Source organism: Mus caroli, chromosome 11 (genome assembly GCF_900094665.2).
Source record: "Mus caroli chromosome 11, CAROLI_EIJ_v1.1, whole genome shotgun sequence".
In the NCBI taxonomy this organism is placed as follows: domain Eukaryota; kingdom Metazoa; phylum Chordata; class Mammalia; order Rodentia; family Muridae; genus Mus; species Mus caroli.
In genome coordinates this window covers 115613529-115640434 of record NC_034580.1, presented here as the reverse complement: position 1 = coordinate 115640434, position 26906 = coordinate 115613529, and the positions used below count along the sequence as shown (strand labels likewise).

The 26906-nt window shown below is 46.0% G+C and overlaps 1 protein-coding gene across 1 annotated transcript in view; it reads right to left on the bottom strand.

Annotated features, from left to right (window-relative positions):
• The window catches only part of Rptor (regulatory associated protein of MTOR complex 1), a 299725-nt gene that overhangs the window by 164114 nt on the left and 108705 nt on the right, over positions 1-26906 (bottom strand). Inside the window, exon 4 of the mRNA XM_021175441.2 lies at positions 13991-14149. Coding sequence (XP_021031100.1) covers positions 13991-14149 — 159 coding nt within the window. The remainder of the gene's footprint in view (positions 1-13990; positions 14150-26906) is intronic.

Here is a 26906-nt window from a genome sequence, read left to right as displayed (position 1 = left end):
CTATGGTTGGAAAAAGCCCACCCCACAACAGTGCAGGAATACCTTCCAAAAGGCCAGGTCAATCTCTGGAAGGGTCGGATCCCAGGAACACATGCACTGCACCACTAAGACTTCTGGGAAGAGTGAAGCTAAGCTCTGATTTCAACTATGGAGCAGATGGCAATGTCATGCAACTCCTATGCCTGGCACTGCCACAACAAGAGAGAAAGGCAAAGATGATCAACAGGCCACCCCCAGGGAGGGCCAGACAGAGCTGCAGTGGAGGGGATGGTGGGGAAGAGGGATCTAGCTTTGTCAAGTGCACAGTGGCACCCCCATTGATGCAACCTAGACAGGCAAACCTGGACACATGGAACAGTTTGACGTCCAGCAAAGGAGTGGCATCAAGTCCCCTAGGGAGTGCTGAGGCCATAGATGTCATTGGCCTACGAGTTTCTGAGAAACTCAAACTTCCTCTTCCAGGTGTATCTGTGGACAGTAGGCATGCAGAGGATGACATGAGGCTCTACAGAGCCTCTCCCAGACTTGGCCATTACGTTAAGCTCACAGAAACACCATCACAATTGCTGCCCACTGATCTCCTTAACACCTGTTAAGCACTCTGTGGTGGTGGTGTTCTCAACATACAGTATCATAACATCAGAAGCAGTTATAGGGGTGGGGCATGCTGATGTTCTGCCTCCTGTGCCTCTGGGGACTCAGCCTGCTTTCTCATGCAGACATAAGCTCAGACAGCAGCTGATGCACATGCCACCAGCAGCAGCCTCTGTTTACCTCTTCCCTCATTCCCTCTCTTCCTCCTTTCCCTAGCTCCCACATCTCAGAGAAAGCAGGGTTCCTTGGGTCTTGCTCTCAGCAGACACGATTTTCCTACATCATCCCCTTTCTCCTGACTCATCCACCAATGTCACCCTCTGTCTCTCTGAACTGTCTACAGGCAGAGTTGCCTCCTCCTGACACAGAGAGCACTCATCACCTGACAGCTTCCTGCAATCCCGCCTTCCTTTATCTGCTGTAAGACTCACTACAGTATAAAGAGTGTAGCCTATTCAAGAACATCCACAGAAATCTGAAATCTTAACAACTTCAGTTCTAGTCTAGCCCCAAGTCTCTCACTCCCCACTTGATCATAGTCTGAGTTCTCTATAACACACAAATGCACAAATACAGACCCACATAGCACAGGTTAGCCCTTGAAAAACCATGCCCAACTGTCTCCACCACAAAGACAATGAACATGCCAAGAGCTCACATCTTTGTTTCTAAGTAAGGTTCTTGGGTGGACCTAGCATCTGTATGGAAATGGCTCATATCTGGGTTGACTCTAGAGGGAATACTGTAGGAATCTGCAGCCTCTTGAAGAGCTGTAAAGAAGGCTCAAAGAATGGTGGACACATCAAAGTGAGTGTATGTGCTATAATGTGAGGGTGAGGAGGAGGGGAAGGAAGGAGGATGGCGACATGACAGACATAATAGACACAGCACAAGACAAGGTGGTGATAGTCTTATCAGTTATCAAAGTTTGGGCCCAAAACAGAATACTTTTTACAATAGAAAAATCCTATTATTAGACCATAACACAAACACCAAAAAAAGCATGGGCTCAATACTAACCAACTGTAAGGAAAATGAAAAGCAGACGAATCCATCTAATAGCTGGAGAAGCCGGTGGTGCCCCTACTGGAGTGAAGAGGAACAAGAGACTGTCTAAGGACATGCAGCCTGTGCATGGCTTCAAAGTGTCTCTGCGGTATCCACTGATGACCAAAAAGAGACCAAAGCAGCAACTGGCCAAGCCATGAGGTAGCACCGCTAGCAACAGTGAACACCATCAGCCAGAACAACCTTCAGTATCAGTTCTAGCCTACCATGTCAGTCCCGGGAGCCCATCTCAGGTTCTCACAGGTGGCCACAAGCACACTCACCAATACATGTGCTCGTGGGGCACAGTGCAGCATGTATGTGGTGTGTAGTTGTCAGTCATTAAACTGGCCCGAGCATCACCACAGATGACACCTCTCCTTATGTGAGAAACATTGAATCCCTCTCTGCTTGCTGTTTGATGTCCTCCCGCTCCTCTCCCCGCGCCCCATCCACTAGCTCCTCCCATCCCCCCACCCCCAGCTCATGCTATAGTGGTAGCACTTCTTTCTGCTTCTTCCAGGTCAATCTTTTAGCTTCAACATTTGAGTGGGACCATGAGGCTCTGGTGCCTCTGTGCTGTTCAGGTATCAGGCTGGTCTTTGACACCCTGTGGCCCAGGACAGGGCTTGGGCGGTTCCCTCCTCCCTGAACTTTCAGGGAGTTTACTCAGTTCCTGCCACACATACGTGACCTCCACCTACCTCAGATTAGGACCAACTTACTGCCCAATTTCCAGCAGGCCCTAAACTTTACTACTTGTATGTCAATGAGGCTGTCCAATGCCTCGAAAGGGACCACAGAGTTACAGACACTTCTGTACAGCTTTCAAATGGGAAGCAGCAGGCAGGCTGTCAGAGCTGGGGTCTACAGCAGCCAGAATGATGCTCCCCTGACACAAGGCAGCAGAGGCTCTCCCTCCCCTAACCATGACAAAGAAGTACCACCAAGTTCAGTCAGCTCACTGTGAGCCTACAGCTGAAGGCGGACCCTTCTCCATCAGTAGGCTCATACCAGCCTTGACCTGATCTTATCTCTCCTGATCCAGCTTGAGACTGTCACATTTCTACAGCATCCATAAGGTGGAAAATGCCAATTTGCTACAGAAACTGTGAGTGCTACCATCCGCATGCAAAGACAAACATTTCTTAAAACTCACATTACTTACTTAAAGAAAATTCCTGGCTCTATAGAAAGCTCTGGTCTGTCTTTCCTTCTTTCTTTTTTTGAGAACTATTTTGATTTTATTTTTACATGTAAAGGTGTTCTGTCTACACGCACAGCTGTGTGCATGCAGTACTCAGAGTAGAAAAGGGCAGCAGATTCCCCCTGAAAATGGAGTTACAAACCATTGTTAGGTGCTGGGACTCAAACCTTTGTTTTCTGAAAGAGCAGCCCATATTCTTAACCAGTGAGCCATCTCTGTAGCCTCAAAAAGCCCTAATTTCTAAGAGGTACACTCTTGTGTAGTTCCCAAATCCTGCTTTGGCATGTGCTGGAAACATGAGTTAGACAGCCTATAAACGGCCAGGATGGTGGGCCAGAGTCTAGTTCAGCTGAGACAGTACAGCAAAGCCACCATGGACTGACATAAAATACATGTTCTTTTTTCTATCCTCCTCTTAGACTTTTTTTTTTAAACATTCAGCACAAATATAGTGAGAGAAAGATTCTTTATAAAGTAAAGAAAAGAAAAGTAGAAACAATCCAGGTGTCAGCAACAGGGAAAAGGATCATTGAACCATAGAGCATTTCAAGTCAACTTGAATAAAAAGGTCAGCTGGACCACTCTTGATAACGTTTATATAAACTCAAAACGACACAAAACACTGTAACCAGTGAGGCAGGGCACCCTTCACTGTAACCAGTGAGGCAGGGCACCCTTCACTGTAACCAGTGAGGCAGGGAAGTCTTCACTGTAACACTGGGATTTGAGAATAAAGCAGGGGAACGGCAGATTTGAGACAAGCCTGCATAATACAAGACCTTGTTTGTGCCAAAGTAATTTTCTAAGATCGGAACAATGAGAACTGTGGTTCAAGAGACAGTTTGCTCAGGAAATAAACCTCTGAACACACACACACACAGATGGGGAGCAAGTTCACAGGTTTTACCATGCTCAAAGTACTAGAGTTTGGATCTAGAATGTTCCTTGGTCTTAGGCCAGTGGGAGAGTGTGCGGTCCTGAGCTCCTTTTTCATTCCTGGGCATGGATCTCTCTGTCAATGGTCCTGCCATGGTGTATTCTGGCACAGAAACAAGCAAGCAAGCTGATTGTCTCAGGTGCCTGCCACAGATACAAAGCTAGGACAGTAACTCCCAAGTGTCAGGTGACCTTTTCCTATGCACTGTTCCATGTAAACACATGTTCTACATTCAACACAGCTGGGATCTGCAGCTGTTGTGGCTCTCAGGGAACCAAAGAAGAATTAGAATGTTTCTAACCACATACCCAAGAATTCCAAGAACAATCAATGTTATAATGATCCTATGTGAAATCAGTATTAAATATGTAAAACATACCATTACCGTGCAGTAGCTATACACCTGGCTAATAAACACACAAATACCTGGAAACTGAAGCTTGGGACATTCAGAAGGAATGGGAAAGCAAGCTATTTAAGATATGAACAATGATATCATTCACTTAAAAAAACAACAAATCAGGCGTGAAGAATACAGACTACAGCATCCGCAAAGGTCTCATATGACCAAGATACCTAGCAGGAAGGCCAGCAGTGAGGGAAGGGCCAAAGGAGACGGGTGAGGCTGTCAGCTAAGCCTGTGGAGGTGAACCAAATGAGCCAAAACGAGCAGGAAAGGACACAGCTTCAGACCAGAGAGCAGGATGGGGAACCAACTGGGAAGAGGTGGTTTGGAAAGTGAGGGTCTGCTGAGAGAACATGGGGGGGCCCACTGGGTAGCTTAATCCCACACAGCAGCTACCCAGTTCCTAGACCCCTTCTCGTGCAATCAGAAGAATGTTACAACAACTGTTTCACAAACGTTGAATTTTTAGTGGCTCTAGAAACATTTTATTAAAAAGTTCAAAATGTGGGTGAAGGTAACTATACCTTTCAGCACCAAGGAATTTCCTTATAAATTTATAAAGAAAAGAAAAAGCCTGAGGTTTCCAGGCTTTCTCTAAAGAAACAGAATTTTTGCTGATGGCCTTCAACTACTATAAGCAAATGTAAGACGCTAGAAATTCTAAAAAGAGAGGGTCAAGTTCACAGTGAAATGAAGGCTTTTGTCGTCAACTCTCCTGGACTCCCCCAAAGTAACAATTTCAACAAAAGATGTCGGTGAGAATAATGCAATTATGAAAGTCACAATGTTTTCCAACAAGTGCATATTTTAAAACCTCTACGATCTGTCTTTCAATAGAAGCAGCAGCTGTCTGTTCCATACCAGACAAAAAGGTAGGTTGCATCTATATACCTGTGAAAAACAAAAACTACATGTGCTGTGTATGTGTGTACAAGTGCTTATATGTGTAGTCATAAGAACAGTATCTGTAAGTTGTTTGTGGAACTCATGGTTATTTAACCACAAGAAAGGTCAGGTAGAAGCAGAGACGACGACTCACAACAGGGTCCATCTTTACTTATGTTCCAAAGACCCACTAGCACCTCTGGGGACCTTGCTCTGGCTCCCAGACCTCATGCTTTCTTCAGGCCTAGTCATCATAAGCTGGGGGATCCAATACCACTTCTCCCGCTTCTCCCAGGCACACACTCACAGCCCAGGCCAGCAGGTGACATCAGCCCCTTCTTCCTGTCGCTTCATCCTGGTCACGCTCCAGGCCTCAGCTGCTCTATCCATCTGTCCTCAGTCCATCACGCTGCCCTCCACTGATGGCCTCAACATGCAAGCTCACCTTGGTGGCAGTGTTTAGTATATCACCATTTTTACCTTATGCTGGCTTTCTTGCTGTTTTCTCAAATCCATCTCTCAGGCAACAGAGGGGGAGGGATCCTAGAAGCCACCTGGCCACACTCCTTCCCCCAGCATCCCACCTTGTTTTCTGTCCCTTTTAACCCTTAGTGTAGACACAGGCTCCCATCTCCCTCAGTGGAAGGCTCCATTTGGTGCTGACTTGGCTCCCGCAGGGGGGTCCCTGAGAAGGAAGGGAGCTCGCTGCTGGTCCACTCTTAAAGGGCCTGTCCATCTTTCCGGCATCACTTCACTTGTCACTACACAATCAGCAGGTTTCTCTTTAACTTGACTTAAAACCAGCACCTAATAGGAAACAATCTTTACTTTTAGTGTGGTCTCCATGAGGCTTTAATCTCCTTATGTCCAGAGCAGTCAAACTCTGAGAGAGATACTGGGTGAGACAGACACTGAAGAGCAAGCAGGTCCAGCATTTGAAGGCATTTCTGGCAGAGAAGGGTTTTTCCACTCAGCGAGCCTTTTCCTGTGTTCTACAGAGTCCAGCAGGACAGAAGCTATTTATGATCTTTGCTTGTGCACCCAGCACAGAGCCAAGTGACTTTCTTGCCTGTATAGCTGGACCCACTTCACCTAGAAGAGCGGGCTTCATCTCAGCTTGCCTCTCTTGATGCACTGAGTGTGAGTTTCTTGGCTTTACATTTTAGTTTAGAGCAATTTTAATCCTTTTATTTGTTTACATCCAGATTGTACCTCAGCCTTCAAAGGCCGGCTCTGCTTGCAGCAATGTCACTATGCTCTGAACCCCCAAGCCTCAGCATCTGTGAAGCCAGTCTCAGATGCAGAAATCTCTTTTGTCTTGTCTTGATTTCCCCCACTTCATTGTCCTGTTGATTTGATTTTTTTTTTCATAGATTTACTATTTTCGTATGACTGTCCACCAGAGACAGACTAGTAATTGTCTAGGACTCAGAACACAACAACATGGCTGCCACAGAGAACCAGACACAACACAGAGACCACAGGAAAGCTACAGAGGATTCAGGAGGAGAAGGAGCTGGCTTTGGGTACACTCAAGGATCAAAAAGTTTGTGACTGACAAAAATGACACCTGGTTAGGTTAGGGTCAGCCACACCCTCCATGTCCACGTCTACGTGTGGGCCACCACAGTGCCACTGTGACTGGGGTTGGAGTAAAGGCTTTGAGTCACAACCTTGGTATGTAGTCCAGCCTGGCCTCAAACTCAATCCTCTTGTTCCAGCTTCCAGAGTAGAGAGTGCACCATGTCCCGCCCATGTTCCCCTTTGACTGTGGTTGACACTTGTTGGGTAAATGCTGTAGCACTGTTTAAGATAATCAGGGTGACCAATGACACTGCACAGATCCTTTCCACTAAAACTTTATGCTCTCCCTGGAGTTTTCCTTTTGAAAAGTTTAACTATCAATGTTCAGCATTCACTCGAACCTAGTGACTTCTGGAAACACAGACGTCAGACGTCCAGCAAGGGGGGATTTGTTTCCCCCTTCCCCTCTGCCCATTCTGCTGTACTTTCAAACTGATATGAGGTGTGGACACACATCCCCAGGGGTTCTGCTCATGGTGCCTGTTAACACAGTCACATGCTTTCTATGTGAATCTGCAGTGAACGAACCACCGTCACCTGGACCAGCCTTCAGTTATAGCTGCACCTCTGTGTAAGGCAGACTCCAACCTGCTTTCTTAATTCAGACATAAACTCACAAAGAAGCAAGGAACCTAAATCAGAACCTGGGCATGTAGAGAGAAACTGGCCTGAGCTTTCCAGTGATAAAAACCATGTCCACTATTACTGAAGACGACAAGCCACAAGTTGAAATATCTACAAAACACATATCTGACACAGGACCAAGGTCTAAAAGGTCCACGGGATTATTAACGCTCAACAAAGAAGGATGCTTCTTCTTCAAGAGGGCAGGTGAGCCGGGATGTGGCTCAGCACACAGGCTGTGCTTCTGCCTAGCAGGGTAAAACAGACCCAAGCAGATACGTTAGTAAGGTAGACAGTGGAGCAGAGCCAGGATATGAAGATCTGCTGAGCACTACTCTGTCACAGGTCGGACTACTAAATTGTAAACTCACTGGCAACAAGACGACACATTCTCGACACCTTTTGCAGAGTGACTATAGTCCAGAATGCTGACCCTGCCAACACAGGGAGCACTGGTGGAAATGCAAACCACACAGACAGCTCACAACAAAGGTCGGCAATTCTTACAAAGCTAATTACGTTCTGACCATGTGCACCAGCAACCTGAAGAATCCCAAGTCAGAGACATAAAGAGCCACAAGTTCAAGGCCAGCTTGGGCTGTGTGAAAACCTGTCTCAAAATGTGTGAACAGCACTGTTCATAACTGAGGAGAGAATCAGGAGGCTTAATAGTACACGTGGAGACCTGGCTGTCTAGCCGTGGAGAAAGAGCCTTGAATCCAACTGGCCAGGCAAGCGAGGTCGCTCTGAAAGGATATTTATAGATGACACCAACTACAGTACATTCTGGGAAAGATAAAGCTAAAAAGAAAAGAAGGGAGGGAAGAAGAAAGGAAGAACATCAGTGGAGAGGCAGAACTCAGTGAGTGAGCTCTGAATGACACCAGTGCTGGAGAAGCACATCTGTGAGACACATCTGTGGGAACCAGACTACATAACACCAACAGGAAGGAGCATAGAGCAGGACGTGGCTAGCAAGAGCATATCATAATGGCTCATCAATCCTGGCAATTCAAGACAAGAGCCAACCCAGCAGAAGGCTCTAGACTGCTCACTGTCTGTATAGTTAATAAAGCATTCCACAAAAGAAGGCCTACTAATGTCTTTAAAGTCTGATCCAAACTGGTCTAACTTACCAACAGAAATCAGTAAGTTAAAACTTCACTTTAAAGCAGCCAGAGTCAAGGAGAACCTGGGGACCGGAATGCTAGCAGCACACACTGAGAGGCGAGTCAGACTAGAGAGTGCACAGGAGTGAGCTTGGGCAGATTCTGTGGGACGGCTGGAGGGATGTGTGAGTGTAGCCTCTGTATAAATCAGTCTGTGGAACAGGAGGGTGACATCCCTGGCAATTTAACAATACTGTGCTTAGCTAGAAAACACCCTTGCTCCCAGCATCATGTAAGGGGCACACTGCTGCACAGAGCACTCACAGCGGATGTTATGTGTCACTGTCCTGCCTACCTTTTGAAGGACCTCAAAGATCAAAGCTGGAGTCCTGACAAGACTGACTGATAAAAGGCACATACACCCCACGCTGTAATAACTAAGAACACAAAGAAGGCCTGTGTGCTCGACTCCAAGAACAATATATACTGCTACCATTCCCTAGACTCACATGGTGGCAAGGGAGGTATTTTGAACAACAGGTATCAACAATTTCAAAACCTTTATTGAAATCTTCAAAGGTTAAAAAAAATGAACACCTACTTCTACCCAAGAAAGACCCTAAACCAGCAGTCAGAGACCTCACACAACAGTCTGCCCTGGGCAATCCAATGCTTCGAGTCTTATAAATACCACTTGAGAGTCTATGACAAGAAGGAAATTCCCTACTCGTTTTCTCAAGCCACAGAATATTGATTACTTGGAACAGAGAAAGAAAAATCCAGGAAAATCTCAACAGGGAACACAGATTTAAAAACAAACAAACAAACAAACAAACAAAACAAGCCAGCTGAATTAAACCACGTTTAATGATGATACACAGAGATAAATAAGCCATCTCAAGAACAGGTGTGTGGGAGGCTGGCGAGATGGCTCAGTGGTTAAGAGCGCTGACTGCTCTTCTGAAGGTCCAGAGTTCAAATCCCAGCAACCACATGGTAGCTCACAACCATCCATAACGAAATCTGATGCCCTCTTCTGGAGTGTCTGAAGACAGCTACAGTGTACTTACATCTAATAAATAAATAATTTAAAAAAAAAAAAAAAAGAACAGGTGTGTGTCATTTAATACAGAGTCACCAGATATCATGCCGTTCCTTATAAGTTAAGGAAGAAAAGGGATTCTACCAACTTTACAGAAACACATCAAACCAAGGACTTTAGAAAAGTCAACATCTACTCATAATTTTAACACACAAACAAAAACAAGTAGTAATAGATCTGACACACAATGAAACAAAGGCTTTAGAAGAGCCAATACCTAATCATGATTCTCTGATATAAAGTAGGAACAGTTCTTAATCTGATAAATAATTGTTTCCATCCTCCCCCTCCTCACAAAAAGCCTCCTGCAGACTTCACAGGGACAGAGTATTCCTCAGGAAGCCACAAAAGAGACAAGGTGGCCCAGTTACTGTTTCCTTCTCTTAAAGGCCAGCAGTGGAAAACAAGAGCAATACATACAAGGCACAAGCGAGAAAAGAAGAAACAAAAATGCTCATCTGCAAATGAGAAGCAACTTTACACCCTGAGGAACTATTAGAATCCACAAGAGTCTGGAGAACGTCCTTCCTGAATACTCAGTAAGAAAATTAAGAAACTTACATTCTTATCAAGAATGCTATCATATCCTGACAGGCATTTTAAATGATCACAGTCTAAAAGATCATCTATACTGATCTTCTAGGATCTGCCTGATCATCTGTAGCCAAAGACACAGCATATTCCAACAAGTACGCCTTTTCTTCTTAAGAGCTACTTTTATTCTTACCTGTTTATTTACTTATTTGTGTGTGTGTGAGGGGGGAGGGAAGGGGAGAGGGAGAGAGACAGACAGAGACAGAGACAGAATGTATGTATGTCACATGTATGTAGGTGCTGTGGAGGACAGAAATGGGCAATGAATCCCTGATGCTAATGCTACAGGTGATTATGAACCACAACATAGACACTGGGAACTGAACCAGGTCCTCTGGAAGCACAGCAAGTGCTCTAACTGTTGGGCCATCCAGCCCCACAAGTCTTATGGAAACAGATGATTGGATTCAGTAATTTTTCTTTTCTTTTTCTTTATTTTCTTTTTGTTGTTGTTGTTGTTTTTTGGGGGGGGGGTTGTTTTGCTTTGTTTTGTTTCGAGACAGGGTTTCTCTGTGTAGCCCTGGCTGTCCTGGAACTCACTCTGTAGACCAGGCTGGCCTCAAACTCAGAAATCCNCCTGCCTCTGCCTCCCAAGTGCTGGGATTAAAGGCGTGCGCCACCATGCCCTGCTTAGTATTTTCTTATTAGAGCAAAAAGCCAAGATTAACCGAAACATCAAATAAGAAGAACAAAGGGTACCTATGTCTCCTCAAACTAAGACACTGAAAACCAAGACCACTGATTGGCCCAGGACAGAGATGACTCATGCCAAAGCTGGCATCGATGGGGAGGTAGCAGTGAGCTATGCATACAAACCCTAAATTCTCAACCCAAGATCCAGTTGCAGCCCAGAGTACATTTTCATAGACAATGGTCTTTGTGTGTAAACCTTGTTCCCATTTTAAAGTTGATTAGTTAATAAAAGGCAAGGGCATGTGATTGGGCAGTAGAGAAAGGAAGGCAGGACTTGAGGATTGAGTGAGGTGACTCAGGAGAGATGGTGGGGTAGCGGGGAGAAGACAGAAAGAAGAGGAAGTTACCATGAGGCCGGATGAATCACGAGCCTATGGCCAGGAAAAGTGGACCCTGAGGACAGGCTAATGGAGAAGCATCCCAGGTGGGCCTCAAACAGCAGGTGACAAGGGGCAAATGGTTTGGATATAGTAGGAACCTGCTCGATTCAGTGTTACAGCTTGTAAATTAAGTACTGGGTTTTAGTGTCTTTTATACACATATAAAATAAATAATTAATTTACAGTGAGCTATAAACACAAAAGCAGATTCCATCTCATGCTATATATGAAAAGGGTCCATCACAGACCTAACTATAGTTGGCTAGGTCAGGTGCAGTTGCCCCTGGAGAGAACACTGAGTGTGACCTGTTCAGCATAAAAACTCCTGTCCTTTAGAGAACACTGCAAACAGAATAGAAAGCAAGTCATAAATTTAGAAAAGACAGCCACAGTTCACAGGATGATGAAGAGTTTCTGTCTAGAATATAAAGAATTCCATCAGGATCAACAGGAGACAACCCAAGAACAGCTGTGTGGCCAGCTGTCAATCACCAGGACTCAGACTCAACAGGTTCCAGAGAAATCTACGATGGAACAAATGGACTTTTTCTAAGTATGGCCAATAGAGTGGAAACAAACAAAAGCATACAGAGAAGTCTATGCAGGGAAGTTCCAGCCAACCGAGAAGAAACACTAGGACCCTGCATCTGCACTCAATCCTAATCCACCAAAGTCCACACCAGTGTCTACACCTGAGGGAGTCCTGGTCTACCAAGAGGAAGAACTAAGACCTAATCCACCAAAGTCCACACCAGTGTCTGCACCCGAGGGAGTCCTGGTCTACCAAGAGGAAGAACCAAGACCTGTACCTTCACCCACACGATGGTCACAACACATCAACTTAAAACCACTGGAAACGGCGTTATGGTTTGATTTTGAAACGTCCCTCAGCGGCTCATGTGGTCCACTACCAGTAGAGATGATTTAGAAAGCTGTAGACATAGGGACTATTTGAGTGACTTATGGTCACTGGGGTAGGCTTGAGGGTTAGAGCTCGGTGCCACTTCTGGTCCTAGCTTTCTGCTTCTAGGTGGCACTATGTAACAAATGGCTGCATCAGCCACCATAAAGTCACCTGTTGCCATGTCTCCCTGCCAGGAGTGAGGGAGATGGCTTGTTGCACAAACATGTAGAGCTATGCTCAAGTTCCTGACACCCACGTAAAAACAGGATGTAATGGTGTGTGTCTCTAATCCCAGCACTGTGAGGAGAAACTGAGGATTGGAAGGCTTGCTGGCCAGGCAATGTAGTAGAGATCTAACAGAGAGTTCTAGATTCAGAAAAGACCCTGGCTCAAAACAGAAGAGGGAGGATGACTGAAGAAGACGCCACATACTAACTTCTACATGTATGTAACATAAGACCATTCAAGCATACATACTTACATATATACATACTCAAAAAAGTTTGTGTGTGTGTGCATGCATGTGTGTGTGTGTGTGCAAGCTAAAATAAACTCTTTCTTCCTGAAATGATTCTGCCTGCAGATATGATATATGAGACAGCCAGAGAGTAAGAAGCTTGGATTCCTCTGCGCCCTCATGTCAGTATGTAGAAAGAAAAAGTGAGAAGGCGTGAGACTGAAGAGAGCACACATGGCTCCACAGCCTCATTTCCTGAAAGGGACAGTGAGTTCCTGGTGGTCCATGACACCATATTCCTTTAAATTCTACCTCTTTCTTAACAGATAACAAGATAGCTTAGCAGGCTGCCTACTGACGGGAGTTCAGTTCTAAGTACCCACATGATAGAAAGAGAGAACTGACTCCCAAAAGCTGTTCTCTGGCCTCGCATTAATGCTTTAATGCTGTGGCATGTGTGTAACCCACCCACACATAATACTTAGAATATATAATATAAATGCAATCTATGAATAGAAATGAAAAGAAGACATTACAGGTGGCACCTAGACCATATACAGAAGGCAGAGCACTGTCCCTGAAGAGGGAACTAACTAGGAGCAGGGAGTCCCCTCTATGGGCTCACCAGCTAACTGCACAAGGATGACAGGATGACGGACATCAGGAAGCTCATTCTCAGACAGCATGGGAGTGGCTGGTGACACACTTTGTGTATGTTTTTATCTGCAGGACACAATGAAGCTGTTTCTACCACAAGGAAACAGGCCAAAGAGGTTCAGTTTGTCTAGTCCTAACACTAGAGTAGAACTTGACTGAAATCTAAGCTCACCTTCTATGGAGCCCCAAATCAAAGCTCAAGCACTCAAGGGCCACAACACATGCTGGAGAGGCTGTACCTGTCATGTACAGCTACACAGCACAAGTATGTCCCTGTAGGATGTTTGAAATGCACTCCTCAGCCAGGGGGCCGGGGCACTCTTCCTCTCACCATCTAATCGAACTCACGGCACCACTAGAGGCTGGAAGTGCTGCCCATCAGAAAGACCAAGGTGGCAACCAAATGGCGCTGGGCTTTTTAGAATACTCAGAATACTCTGATTTTCTACGAGAAGGCTGGTTCTCTGACACTCTGGACAGAGAACTACTGTGGCTGCTCAGACTGGAAAGCCAGTGCCCGTGAGACCATCCATATCTATGAGCATCCTGCTGAGGACAGAACATCTACACACATAGCCTTAGAATGCTTTTGTCAACACACCCTCCAAAAGAAATAGCTCCTCTGCCTGTTCGTCCTCAGCAGGCACCCGGCTGCCAGCTTGGAGCAACTCATGTGTTCACTGTTCTTCAAAGGCTGAGAGTGCATGAAGCACCCAGGGTTCAGCAAAAGCTACAGGCAGGAGGTCTCAGGGGATACCCAAGCTCACCGGCCTTTTGGGGAAGGAGCGTAGAAGCTGAGGGCTGGCCCACCTTGTTGAAGACCCAGACCTCTCCATTCACTGTAGGCCTGGGTACCCCGTGGCCATTGTAGTGGAAGAGGACCCGTTCCTCCTTGGCGTTCCGGCGCAGAGATGTGCAAAGTTTCTTGACTTCATCCACAGTAGGGTCGAGGCTCTGCTTGTACCGAGCCTGTAGTGAAAAGAGAAAGGAGATATTTGTCACAAACAGGGAAGGGCCAGAGAGGACCCTCCTCCTCATGCACACTAATCTACAGGGAACAGCTGTGGGCCTTGCACAAGTGGCCCCAAGCTAGAGGAGAATGAGGTCATGCAGTATGTTTTCACCGAGGACAACTATAACATGGGACATGAATAAGGACAGCCTGTCACACAGTGGCACGAGTCAGACAGAAGGGACTGCCCTGACGAGCTTCTTAGAACATGGATGGAGCATAAAGAATTTGCTCAAATGAGAGCCCTCAGCATACGCTGCAGCAACAGCAGAGTAATAAAGAAGAGAAGGGAGAACCCACTGTTCAGTATATTGCCCTCTTGTGCAGGACATTGCAACACCTGAGGATGGGGTCCTGAAATGAACAACAGGGTTTTTATACACACAAACAACAAACAGAGATGGCAAAGAAAACCCCAATAATAAAACAAAACTTGTTATCTGGTGAGAGGCAGCTCAGGAAGAGCTGTGTGGACTTCACTGTGCAAAGTGGCCGGTATAGCAAGGAAACATAGAAACACGGGACCTGAACAGGCTCACAGCTCACTTCAGCAGACACTCAGCTCTCCCTAGCCAGGCCAACTCCAAAAAACATCTAGCAAGCTATATTATGAAATGAAATAAGCTGTTTTGGGAACCCACACAGAGGAAAAGAAAAGGGGGCTGGGGGAGACATGCAAAACAAAACAAAACTAAGAAAGCATGGAAAAGAGAAAACCAACAGTTACTGTGGAAAGCCTTCAGATATCCCAAATCCTGCAGGGAATCTAATTAAAATAATGCAACACAAAGACACCAGAGGCAGAGCCACACACAAGGGCTTCCCAGGAGCAGAGCTGTTGTTAAAATATTCTGAAAGCTCATTTGTTAAACTTGGGCTAAGTCGGGCGTGGTGGCACACACCTTTAATCCCAGCACTCAGGAGGCAGAGGCAGGTGGGTTTCTGGGTTCAAGGCCAGCCTGGTCTACAGAGTGAGTTCCAGGACCAGAGGAACCCTGTCTCAGAAAACAAAACAAAACAAAACAAAACAAAACAAAACAAAAAAAATTAAATAAAAAAATTAAAAATAAAAATAAAACAAAACAAAACAAAAGCTTGGGCTCACTTGCAATGAGCAAGTGGAATGAGTTGGGGGACAGGGCAGAGATAAGCCTGGTAATGTCCCATGAATGCTGAAGCCAATGACAGGGATGAGGGTCTCTGGCTCACTTATAATAGCAAATTTTCAGTACAGAATGTAAAGACAGAGCCCAGTGTGGCAGAGGATCATCGTAGTACTAGGGCACAGCAAAGAATCCCAGGCACCAGGGCCATGTTCTCTAAAACTATGCAGAACCTACTAGAAAACCAATGAAAGGTTCTGCCTAATAGGTGGACATTATGATCTGTCCTCTAAAAGTAACGTATATGTTCCACAGAATGAATGCAGGTCAGTAAAGTTACATTTAACGTTTAAACAGGGATGAAGTAATGAAGGCTAACACCTCCAGTGACATTTTTATTGTCTAGGATAAGTTTTGCTTATTCTGGGGCTTGGTGTTTCCATATGAATTTTGAAATTGACTTTTCAATTCCTGTGAAGAATTGCTTTAGAATTTTGATGGGGATTGCACTGAAATCCATAGATTACTTTTGGTGGGATGGCCATTTTCACAATATTAATCACACTAATCCATCAGCATGAGAGATCTTTCTATTCTCTAGCAAATTCTTCAATTTCTTTCTTTAGTGTCTGACGGTTCTCATTGTATGAGTCTTTCATTTCCTTGGTTAAATGGAGTCCAAGGTTTGTTTGTTTGTTTTGTTTTTTAAACATCTATAGTGAATGAGATTCTTTCCTTGATTTCTTTCCCACTGTGTTTGTTCTTGGTATACAGGAAGGCCACTGAGTTTTATCTGTTAGTTTTGTATCCTACTACTTTGCTGAAGGTATGCTCATCTGTCCCTCTTGGTTACCTTCCAGAAGTTACAGGTAAGACCCATATGAAGATAAAACACATGGAGAAATCAAACTGGTTGCTCTATCCCTACTACCTAGAAACCACAGTAGACAGGCGCCATGCACACTAAATAGCAAGAAAGATCAGCAGCAGCCTGTGAGCAACCTGCAGCTGTGAGCCTGTCTGCTACAGGAGCAACCGCCGGGCAAGACTGCACAGTGATATAATAGTGTCATTAATGCTAGGTTTGAGTGCTGCATCTCTGACTGGATTGAAAATCCACTCTACAGCCAGGTGGTGGTGCTCACCTTTAATCCTAGCAAAGGCAGACAGATTTCTGAGTTCAAGGCCAGTCTGGTCTACAGAGTGAGTTCCAAAACAGCCAGGGATATATAAAGGAATCTTATCTGAAAAACTGAAACAAACAAACAAAACATAAAATAGAAGAGGAGGGGGAGGGGGAGGAGGAGGAGGGGACAGGGACGGGGACGGGGACGGGGACGGGGAGGAGGACGACAACCACCACCCTCCTACAAGACAGAAATCATGTTTGGTATCATAAATTGGGACAAACCACATGGCTGGCCAGATTATAGGCTCTAATTAAGAGCCTAATGCTATGATTCTGCTAAAGAACATAGTAGTGAATTTCTCTTTACATCATACATTAGTGAATTTCCCACTGTTGACAGAGACACTCCTTTTGCAGTCGACAACAGCTAACACAGAGACCCAGACTCAGTCAGAGAGTAAGACTGTGGCTTGCTCAGCCCCAGATAGGTCATCTACACCACAGCCGTCCACTCAGGGCTCAGGGCCATTGAGGACAAAGTATTAAAAGGAAGAAATGATTGACATCTGAAGCCAAATGTATGGGCTAGTCACGACAATGAAGATGCATGTGTAAGCTCACAGGGGGGCTGGGACTTGTTGTACAAGACCTGTGAGATCAGGCCAGCCAAAGTCCTACCGTGAATGGGGAGGAGATCAGTAAGCCCCTCCCCTATCTGAGAGGGCTATGAACAACTAATGGCTGCTAGGAGAGGATACCCACTCTCCAGGAAATGGTCCCAAACCCATGCACATATAAGTTACAGCAACTGGACTCAGCAGGTATTGGAGGGAGGGGGTTGGGGGGAGGGGGACAGGGAGAGAATTAGAGGGAAGGAATGGTGGCAGGGAGATCTGATCAGAACACATTGTATGCATGCATATATGAATATAATAACTTGTGCATTCTGGTTCACTCCTTGATCCTAGCACTCAAGAAGCTTAGGTAACATAAGGAACTTCAAGTTCAAGGTCAGCCTGTGCTATACGACAAGACCCTATTTCAAAATAAATATGAAAATATACAAACAAAATAAAAAGTGTGCCTTAATATTACTTGGGGAAGAAACAGCAAGTGTCTAGAATATAAACAGACAAGGGAATCACAAATGTATCCCGGGCCTTTGTGGACCAGGACATGTCTGTGAGCCAGGGTCAGCCAGCACCCACTCAGACTGTTCAGAGACTAGAGGACAGGAGGTCAGCACAGAAAGCAGGGCCAAAGGTCACTTAGCCTTTGGCAAGAAAAGGTTACATGTGAAGGAGAGACAGCAGAAAATGGAGTAAACCCCACTCCCCCACATACACACACACACTGATACCCATTTCTGGCCTCTTCTATCGACATATGTGAGGACCACAAATTAAGAAATAAATGACCTTCTGGGCTATAGTTGTAGGCACTGTGGAACACTGCTTAATCTGCTCCATCCAAGGAACAAGTTGTAGCCACACCTTTAAAGACAGTGGAAAGATGTTTGTGGAACCAAATGTGACTTCCTTCTGCAGCCATAATGTGAAGTCACTGGAGGAGTGTGTGGACTTGAACAGAGGCACAAAGAAAAAGCACCTGAAAGGGACAGGGCCGCTCTGCAGGCCGAGCATGAGAATCACTGCAGGAAAAGTACCTTCAAGTTTCCCAGAGGAGAATCTGTCAGCACCACCCCGACTTGTGCAGTCCTTCCAAGAATGTTAAGCAGACCACTTTGTTCAGTACAGAGCCACAATGGAGGCTAAAATCACTATTGCTGATGACTAAGTTAGCTATTTTAATAAACTGACTTAATCCACTGCTAAAAAGAGAAATAAATAAACTGACAAGTCTGGCTGCTAGCCCATGGTAGTCCGTGCCAGTGCATGAAGGCTTTAGACTTAGAAGGTCCTCCAGGTTTCCTAAGTCCCCTGCACCCGTGAGCAAAGCACATTAAAGCCATGGAGAGGAAGTGTCTGTGGGAAGAGAAACACAGTATAGGGGCAAGGATGCTGATGTAGGCCTAGGCAGGTGGGCATCGCTGCCCGGGTGACCTACAGCCACATCTCTTGTGTGTGTTTGGAATAGCCTGCCTGAGGCCTGGCCCTTTCCTGAGCCTCTGTGCAGAGGGGTGATGTCAAGGAAACGTCACACTGCTCACTATCCACTTGTGTACAGATGTCTCAATGAAACTACAGACTGTGAGGGGCCATCACTGCTTACAACTCTGCGTATGCCCTTCAGTACAGGGTGCGCCCTTGTCCTCTCTACATCTAGATGACATGCTAATAGCAGCTAGCTTGTTGAGTGACACCAGATTGTTAGTGACATTAATTATAACAATTAGTAAAGAACAAATCAAAATGATAAAATGCCATCTGACATCATGGTGACACAAGTGAATGTCAGCACAACCCTGTAAAGCATTATGGGAATGGCAGTTGGGTACTGTGCACTGCAGTGTCCATCAGGCCTTTATGGTGCCTGGCAGCAAGCCTGCACATGACATCCCGGGAAGGGGCTGGAGAACAGTGGCAGAGCCGGTGTTCGGCGTGCACAGCCTCCAATCTCAGAAGTTTCTCTGTGTCCTGAGAAATGCTGCTCAGGACTCAGACTAAGTATTCTCAACACCGGGATCCTGCTCAACCCCACAAAATGCAGCTGTGAAACAGGTGTGGCGGTACATGTCTGTAACTTTAATGTTTTTCAATCCTTAATTTTAATGAGAGTTTTTAAATGCTTTAATCTCGCTTCTAGTCCACCACCCACCAGAGGTAGTGGAAAAGAAAGGATACAGGGAAAATGGACCTGTTTAGAAAGGTTCTTTTGAGCAAATCCCATCTGTATTGTCAGAAACAGATCTGCAGCTACAGCTAGATCCACTCGCTAACACTTCAACAATCCAGTTTAGTAGAGTCGGGATAGCAAACACGAATCAGCAGCTGTGGCATGACCTAGCAGAGACAGCCAGGCCTCAGCCTTGACATAAGTCAGCAAGAGGAACCCGGAGGGACACTAGGAAAAGTTCTCAGCTGTGTCTCTCTCAGCAAATTGAAGATCAGTGAAGACTCGAGACCAAAAATCATTGCACAGCTAGCTCTATAAGCAAGTCTAAGCCCAACCTCCATCACTGCCCATCAAGTCCTTTTTATATTCCCTTCAAATATCACGTGTCCTCCACGGGTCTTGCCTCAGCACACATGTCTGTCTCAGCTGATATCACTGCCAATCAGCCTGAGTCCCAGAAAGGGATGGAAACTGCAGCACACCACCAGAAGGTTTTTGGTGCGTTTCTCTCAATGGAGTCCTAACAAATGAAGCTCAAGTATGCAATGTAAGACAGACCAATGCATGAGTGTCATTAACAAAGAATCCTTCATCATGAGTCCTTTCACATGCTCACTTTAGCAGCACATCCTCCCCCCTGTGTCTGTTCCTTCATGCATCTGTCTTAAGTCTTTCACCTGTGCCCACTTCAGGAAAACACTCCTTCATATGTTTGCCCTAACAAAACACCATCCAACACAACTGACTTTCCAAAGAACCCTTAAGTTTCCACTTCATATGTCTGTAATCCCGGCAACCAACTGGTTGAGGTAACATGGGCTACCTAGGAAGACCCTGTCTCAAAGTGGGGCATGGGGCTGCAGAGATGGCTTGGCAGTTAAGAGTATTGGTTTCTGTCAGAGGGCCCAGGCTTGAGTCCCCAGCACCACATGATGTTTGTACCCACTGATGTCTTCACCTTACTCCAATACCTACCACATACATATGGTACAAAGACATTTATGCAAGAAACTCATACATGTGAAATAAGACAGACAAACCTAATAAACAGTTTTAAGAGGATAGGAAGATGTAAAGATGTAATATAATTCTGAGAAAATAAACTACTTTTGTTGTTGTTTGTTTTTGTTTTGTTTGTGAGACAGGGTCTCACTATGTAGATTAAGCTGGCCTCAAACTCAACAGATCTGCATGCCTCTCCCTGCTGAGTGGCATGCACCAGCACAGTAAGACTTTTTTTTTTTTTTAAATGTTTCTGAGTCCTCTGTTTGCATGTATGTCTGTGTACTATATATACATACAGTGCCTACAGAGGCCAGAAGAGAGTGCCGGATCACCCAGAACTGGAATCCTAGATGGTTTCAAGTTGCCATGTGGGTGCTGAGAACTGAAGCTGGGTCATCTGGCAGGGCTGGGTCATCTCCTCTCCTCCAGTTCTTCTCTATCTCCTGAGCAGTCTCTCCCTAAGGATTTATCATTTTAATAGTGCTGGCTACATGCCCTCCAAAATCACACCCAGACAAGAAAGTGAATGCATTCTGAACTCCAGAGGAAGTGTGAAGTGACCTGTTAGACCACTTGAAATGGTAGCCCTGGGAGACTGCCTCACCAATACAAGGCCACCTCTCCTCACAAGTGTGGCTCACTTGCTACACAAACATGGAGCACTGGGCAAGGGACTCTGTGCTAAGACCCGAATGAGCTCAAACTTGGAGTTTCCTCTGAATCACTGTTGCTATTTTGGCCAGACAAAGCACCACACCACACCCCATTTTAGCAGACCCTTCTCCTGGCCATCTGTAATTAAAGTAAACCCTTCTCCATCTACATAGGACTGCATTCAAGTGTGCATCACAGCTGAGTAGACAGGAGTAAGAGGTATGGAACACTTCTCCTCAGATCTACAGCCTGAACAGAGTCAGAGGGTCAAGGCCATCCCAGACTCCATCAGAGGCTGCAAGACTGGGGCTTGGGTTGGGGGTATACACTCAAGAGTCAAGATGGACATTTCCTACTTCCAAGAAGGCTCTTGGATGACAAAAGCAGAGAATGTGGATATGGAAAGGCAAGCCTCAAAACATGTTACAAAGAGTGTTAGGTCCCAAAGAAAGAATGCAAACTGTTCTCTTGGTTCTGGGCTCCTCTCTGGCCTTCTCTCCTCTTTTCTCTCTCACTCTCCCATTCTCTCTCTCCTTTCATGGCCTGATTCAGTCTACTACTTTCCATCCCTGTTCTGGGCTCTTCCAGATAACCTCTGGCAATATTCTCCCTCATATCTACAACAAAACCTTTCTCCTCCTCAGCCACTGAAGAACCAGCCTGCCTCCATCTTAGGCATTAATCATTCCTGTATGATTAAACCTTAAGGACTGAGCTATGCTCCACCTGTAACCTTACTTACAAATGGCTCTGTACAGCCTGTTCCAGGAGTGTCAATCATGTCTTTGTTTGAAACGTTAATAACCACCTTGCAACCCGACCTTCGTTTCGAGGGTTTGTTACCGCTGTCTTGTTAGACCGCCTCTTGTTACCACCACCTTGCAGCCATGTCTTTCTTCCCGGAGGTCCTCATGACTAACTTGTTATGCTTATAGCTCTGTTCTTTTAACCCCTCCTATTTTTGGCCACTGCATCCATTTGGAAACGCCCTACCCCTGAGCTATAAAAACCTAGTCTTCCTCACATCCAAAGCTAACTTCTAAAACCCCACCTTGGTCATTTACACAAATAAAAGAGCTTGCTTTAATTAATTTGGCCATGGTGGTGTATGTTGGTGGTCTTTCTCCTCCCATCTTTGAAATTAACACCATACCTAGGAGCGGTTATGACATCCTTTTGACCACCATAAGGTAATGGTCATGGAGAAGGTTTTATCGGATATGTGAGGGAGAGTACAGCCAGAGGCACCTGGAAGGGTCCCACTGAACCAGGCCAGAAAAGTGGGGGAGAGGGCAAGTGAGTGTAAAGAGGAGCAAAGGCCCCAGATAACGGAGAGAGAGAAGACTCCAGGGAGCACACGGCTGAAATGGAGGAGAGACGGGGAAGCGCAGAGAGGCCCTGGGTGAGGCTGGGGATGACAGCAGGCAGTGCAGTTGGAAGAACTAGGAGGAGTCACAGAACCAAGTGAGCCTGGTGGCCAGAGTGTGCTTTGGTGTGCTAATAGGCACCGCAAATAGCTATCTGTCCTAGGTTTCTTTGGGACCTGACAAAGAGGAGCCAAAAGGGGCTCAAAATTGGCTATTTATTCTCTTTGTGAACACACAAGGAAAGCAGAAAATGTTTCTATTTACTACCAAGAGAAATAACAAGGAAATCATAAACCAAATTCAAGTTATCTTCATGGTTTGCAAGCCCTAGAGGTGGCCAGGTCTCCATAGCAAAGCTGCCTTCTTCACTTAATGTAAAGTGCTCCCAACAAAGACTCTGTTGTCCTTGGAGGCTAAACATTTAAGGTAGAGTGTGGACTAAGAGAAGTAACTGCCAGGAAGAAATGTTACCTGCACCTGAAGGCTCTTAGAGCGCTTCCCTACCAGAGACCTGAGATGACTAAGGCAGGAAGGGAAGGGACGTCTCCAGAGAAGGCTGACTATGCTTATTAGGTGACAGCAGTGGGGACCACGACTTCTCTCCAGCTGCCCCTCCAGCACTGACATTACTGATTTAGCAGCCTTCTCCTCCCTCAGAATCTTACTGGGCAACATGAGAAAAGTCAATTAACCTTAGTGCATATGCATATTCCTTATAAGTCAGTACATGTGCACACTCCCTATGAGTCAGTGTATTGCACACTCCCTATGAGAAAGTACGTGTCCACACTCCCTATTTATTTCCAAAAGGCCCAAACACCATCACTGTTCATGATCCTGTTCTTGGAACACTCCTCAACAGTGCATGTTCTCAACCTCCTTGGTCTCACAAAGGAGCCAGAGCAGGCCCAAGCCTCATGGTCACAGCTCCAATTCACATCTCTCAGGGATCAAACCAGATTCTGACCCTGCCCAGAGTCTGCTCTAGGGGTGGATGTGTCTCTGTTCCTGCACAGTAACCTCTCCCATCTAAATTAACTTCAAAATCATGAACTGCAGCTGCAGGACTTCAGCTCTCAGAGCAGTGAGGAGGGCAGGGCCAGCAGCTCAGCTAGAACACGATTCAGTGCCTATCCTGTGCCTCCTGGTGGTAGAGGCTGCAGAGGCCGGGGATCTCTGAGAGTCTGAGGTCACCCAGGTCTACAGAGTGAGCTCCAGGACAGCTAGGATTACGCAGAGAGACACTGTCTCAAAAATGGAAGGAACGAAAGAATGGGGGTGGTGGTGACAACAAGAGACCACATCAAATAAAGAAGAGATCACTCAGACTGAGGGCAGGCCTACCCTCCAGGAGCCACAGCCATCTATTCTGAGGAGGTCTGCGTGTACAGCTGCCATCACTGCTAGTCTCTGATGGAAACGCCCGGAGCTCCCTGCTCTCTACTCCCACTATTTCCTTTCTGCGGCAGTGGCTTCTTGGACTCTGTGCACCTCTGCATAGTTATCGAACTGCATTTGTAAGGCTCCATTGAAAACTCATCTACTGCCTCCAGACACTATACCTCACAGGAGTGTGGTTCTCCCAGAGCACACCCAAAGGCACAGAGCTGGAGTCATGCGAAGATCTTAATAAAATTAGGGATTCGTTATTTCTGACCTTGGCTCTAGCAAGGTCTTATCTTGTGTGATTGAAAAAAAAATTAAAATTTAAAAAAAGTAGATTCAACCTCATTTCTTACCTATCACACTGAGAGGACACATTAATGGACCAGCATGAAAGGCACTTCGGATATTAATAATGTGCCTCCTGGGGGTTGACAGGAATTAATTAATATTTTTAAGGGCTTTGAAATGAGAAACACTAAATTAAATGTCACCACACCACGTAAGGTTTTGTTTCAAAATGAGGACGCCTGGATAATGGCTCTGTGGAGTGAAAGGCACAGCAGCAGGTGAGACATCAAGGAGTTTGGGGGATTTATGGATGTTTTCATTGGACATTCAAAACAACAAAACACCCTAAAACACCACCTATCACGCTAGGCATTCCTCCTAAAAAGCCAAATCTTACAATGTAATAAAATAGGTCACGTGGGTTTTGGAGCCTGCAGCAGAGGAGGAGAACATAACAATGAGTAACTTGGTGCAAGGGAAGCCTGGTGCTCTGGACTCCATTCCTTCCCAGTGATGGCCCCCAGCCAGCATCTGCCTGTGTGACAGCACACAGCTTCCTAGGCTAGTGAAGTCCAGGAAGGGCTCCTGAGAAGGGATTCTGCAGTCCCTGCCATGTTCTTCACTGATCTGACTCCCACTCTCACAGGGACAGTAGAGGCCACTATAGGCCACCACGGTATAAGAAGGCTAGGCTGCTGAGCTGGAGGATGGTGTTGCTCCCATCACATAGGCAGCTGTGTGGGCCCATCACAAACTTGGGTTGCAATAATATGCTTCAAGGAGAGCCACAGCCATGACAAGAAGAGAAAAAGGGCTGCATGCAGAAAGAGTCTCCTCTTGACAAACCCCTAGCTGGGCTTGGAAACCCTGTGAAGCAGTGGCAACATGTCCTCTACCTCTCTAGGACTTCCGGCACCACTGCCCTGTTCAACCAGGACTGTGAGAATGGAGCCTGTCTTTGCCAGTTTTGTTTGTTTATTTGTTTTTTGAATTTTGTTTTTACATAAATAAACCTTCCAGTGTAGTGGCACTAGCCTTTGTACTTGGAAGGTTGAAACCATGGGCTCAGAGCCTCCACTTTTCCTTATTGTTGAGAGTTGTTTTAAACAAATCAGTTTGGCTGAGCTGGAGGTTCCCTGCAGATGATGCACTGCCCTGATAGCTAACTTCTGATCCAAGCCATGGACATGAACATGTTAAGAAACACATCCCACATCTGTACCAAAGCACCCGTCAGACATAGCCATCAGACAAGCTACCATCTCATCCGTGGCTGGCCAGCCCTCAGCAGTACCCAGTAATGGATGTTTTCCTGTATGAAACACACTGTATGTCTATGGTGAAGAACCAGGAAAGCAAGCCTTCAGTGAGCAGGCAGAAGAGGGCTACTGTAAAACATGGACCTGGGTAAAAACCATGAGAATAACTGTCTCTTCCAGACAAGAGGCTGAGGCCTCGGTGCACTCCCATGTTAGATCATAATCTGTAGAAACCTCTTCAAGGGGAGAGTGAGGAGAACAGAACAGACGGCAAGAGTTAAATGTCAGCAGAGCACAGCAGAGTTGCCCAGCTGATGAGGGTGGGCTCTTCCTTTCTCTTTGGCTGACAGACAGACAAGAAGATCAAGAGTAACAGCACTCCTTCAGGGAGCACACCAACACACACAAATGAGAAAGAATACACAGCAAGATTATCTGTCTCCTTGCCACTCTTCAGGCTGTTTTTATTAACTATAGCAGCACTTGGCCCAATCTTGCAGGCCTAAGGCCTTCCAGACCCAGCACAGCAGAGCCTGTGGTTCCACACCTGGCACTTGGGTGCCACCAGTCCCTCATCTGGCTTTCCTGTGTCCCACTTTGCATTCTGTTGCTGTGCTAAGCACCATGGGTATGGAGAAAAGGGCTCGTTTCTTCTCATAGCTCACAGTCCATCAAGAAGGATGTCAGATCAGGAGCTCAAGGCCAGGACCTGGATGGAGGCAGACACTATAGCAGATAACATGGAGGAATGCTGCTTACTGGCTTGCTCATCTGCTTTACCATACAACTCAGAAATACCATAGTGGGTTAGACCTTCCCACAGCAATCAGCAATCACGAAAATACCCCACAGATTTGCCTGTAGGCCAGTGAGATGGAAGCATCGTCTCAACTGAGGTTCCATCTTTCCGGATGACAAATATCTGACCAGCACAGCTGCCTGCTGACTCTTAGCTGCTACTCCTCAGCTCTCTGAGCTATGTTCCTCCTGCCTCAGTCTAGGCAGTTCTGATCACCTGGCATTGTGTCTCACAGTGTGCACTCCCAGGTGTGCCTCCAAGGGCAATCTCTGGCCAAATTCCTGCCTTGCTGCAGCTTGCCACTCCACTGTATTTCCTGTCTCACCACAGATTCATCTACAAAAACTAGAACCTCAAACTCAAGTAGCCTGATACCTGGAGATAACAGCCACGGGAAAAAGACAGACAGACTCACTCTCTCTCTCTCTCTCTCACACACACACACACACACACACACACCCTTAGATCCTGTCTCTGGATACATGTGTCACATGTGTACATGAGTCACTTCTAGACTACCTTTACTTCATTTGCAGTCCTTTGCCTTCCATTAGCTGAGTGCTCTACCAGTCCTCATAGGTCTCAACATAGCCAGTGGGGCTGACTTTTATCAGGAAGAATGTAGGGCAGGTATTATGTAACTCAGGCACTATTCCACTCCATTACAACATTTCATTTCCCTTTAAAGACTCCCATGGAGATGCTGTTCTGTATGTCTTTTTCCCTGGTGCCATCAAGACATGACTGGTTTCCCACTTCAATCCCTTCATAGAAAAGAAAACAAAAACCAGTTCTTATTTTGTACATGGACCTCTTGAGTCTCTGCTATGTGAGCAATGACCTGAGCTGCACCTGGAGACCTGAAGAACCCAGGCTGCTGGACAGGGATAAGAATTAGAGGCAAGGCCCAAACTGGCTGCCTACAGCT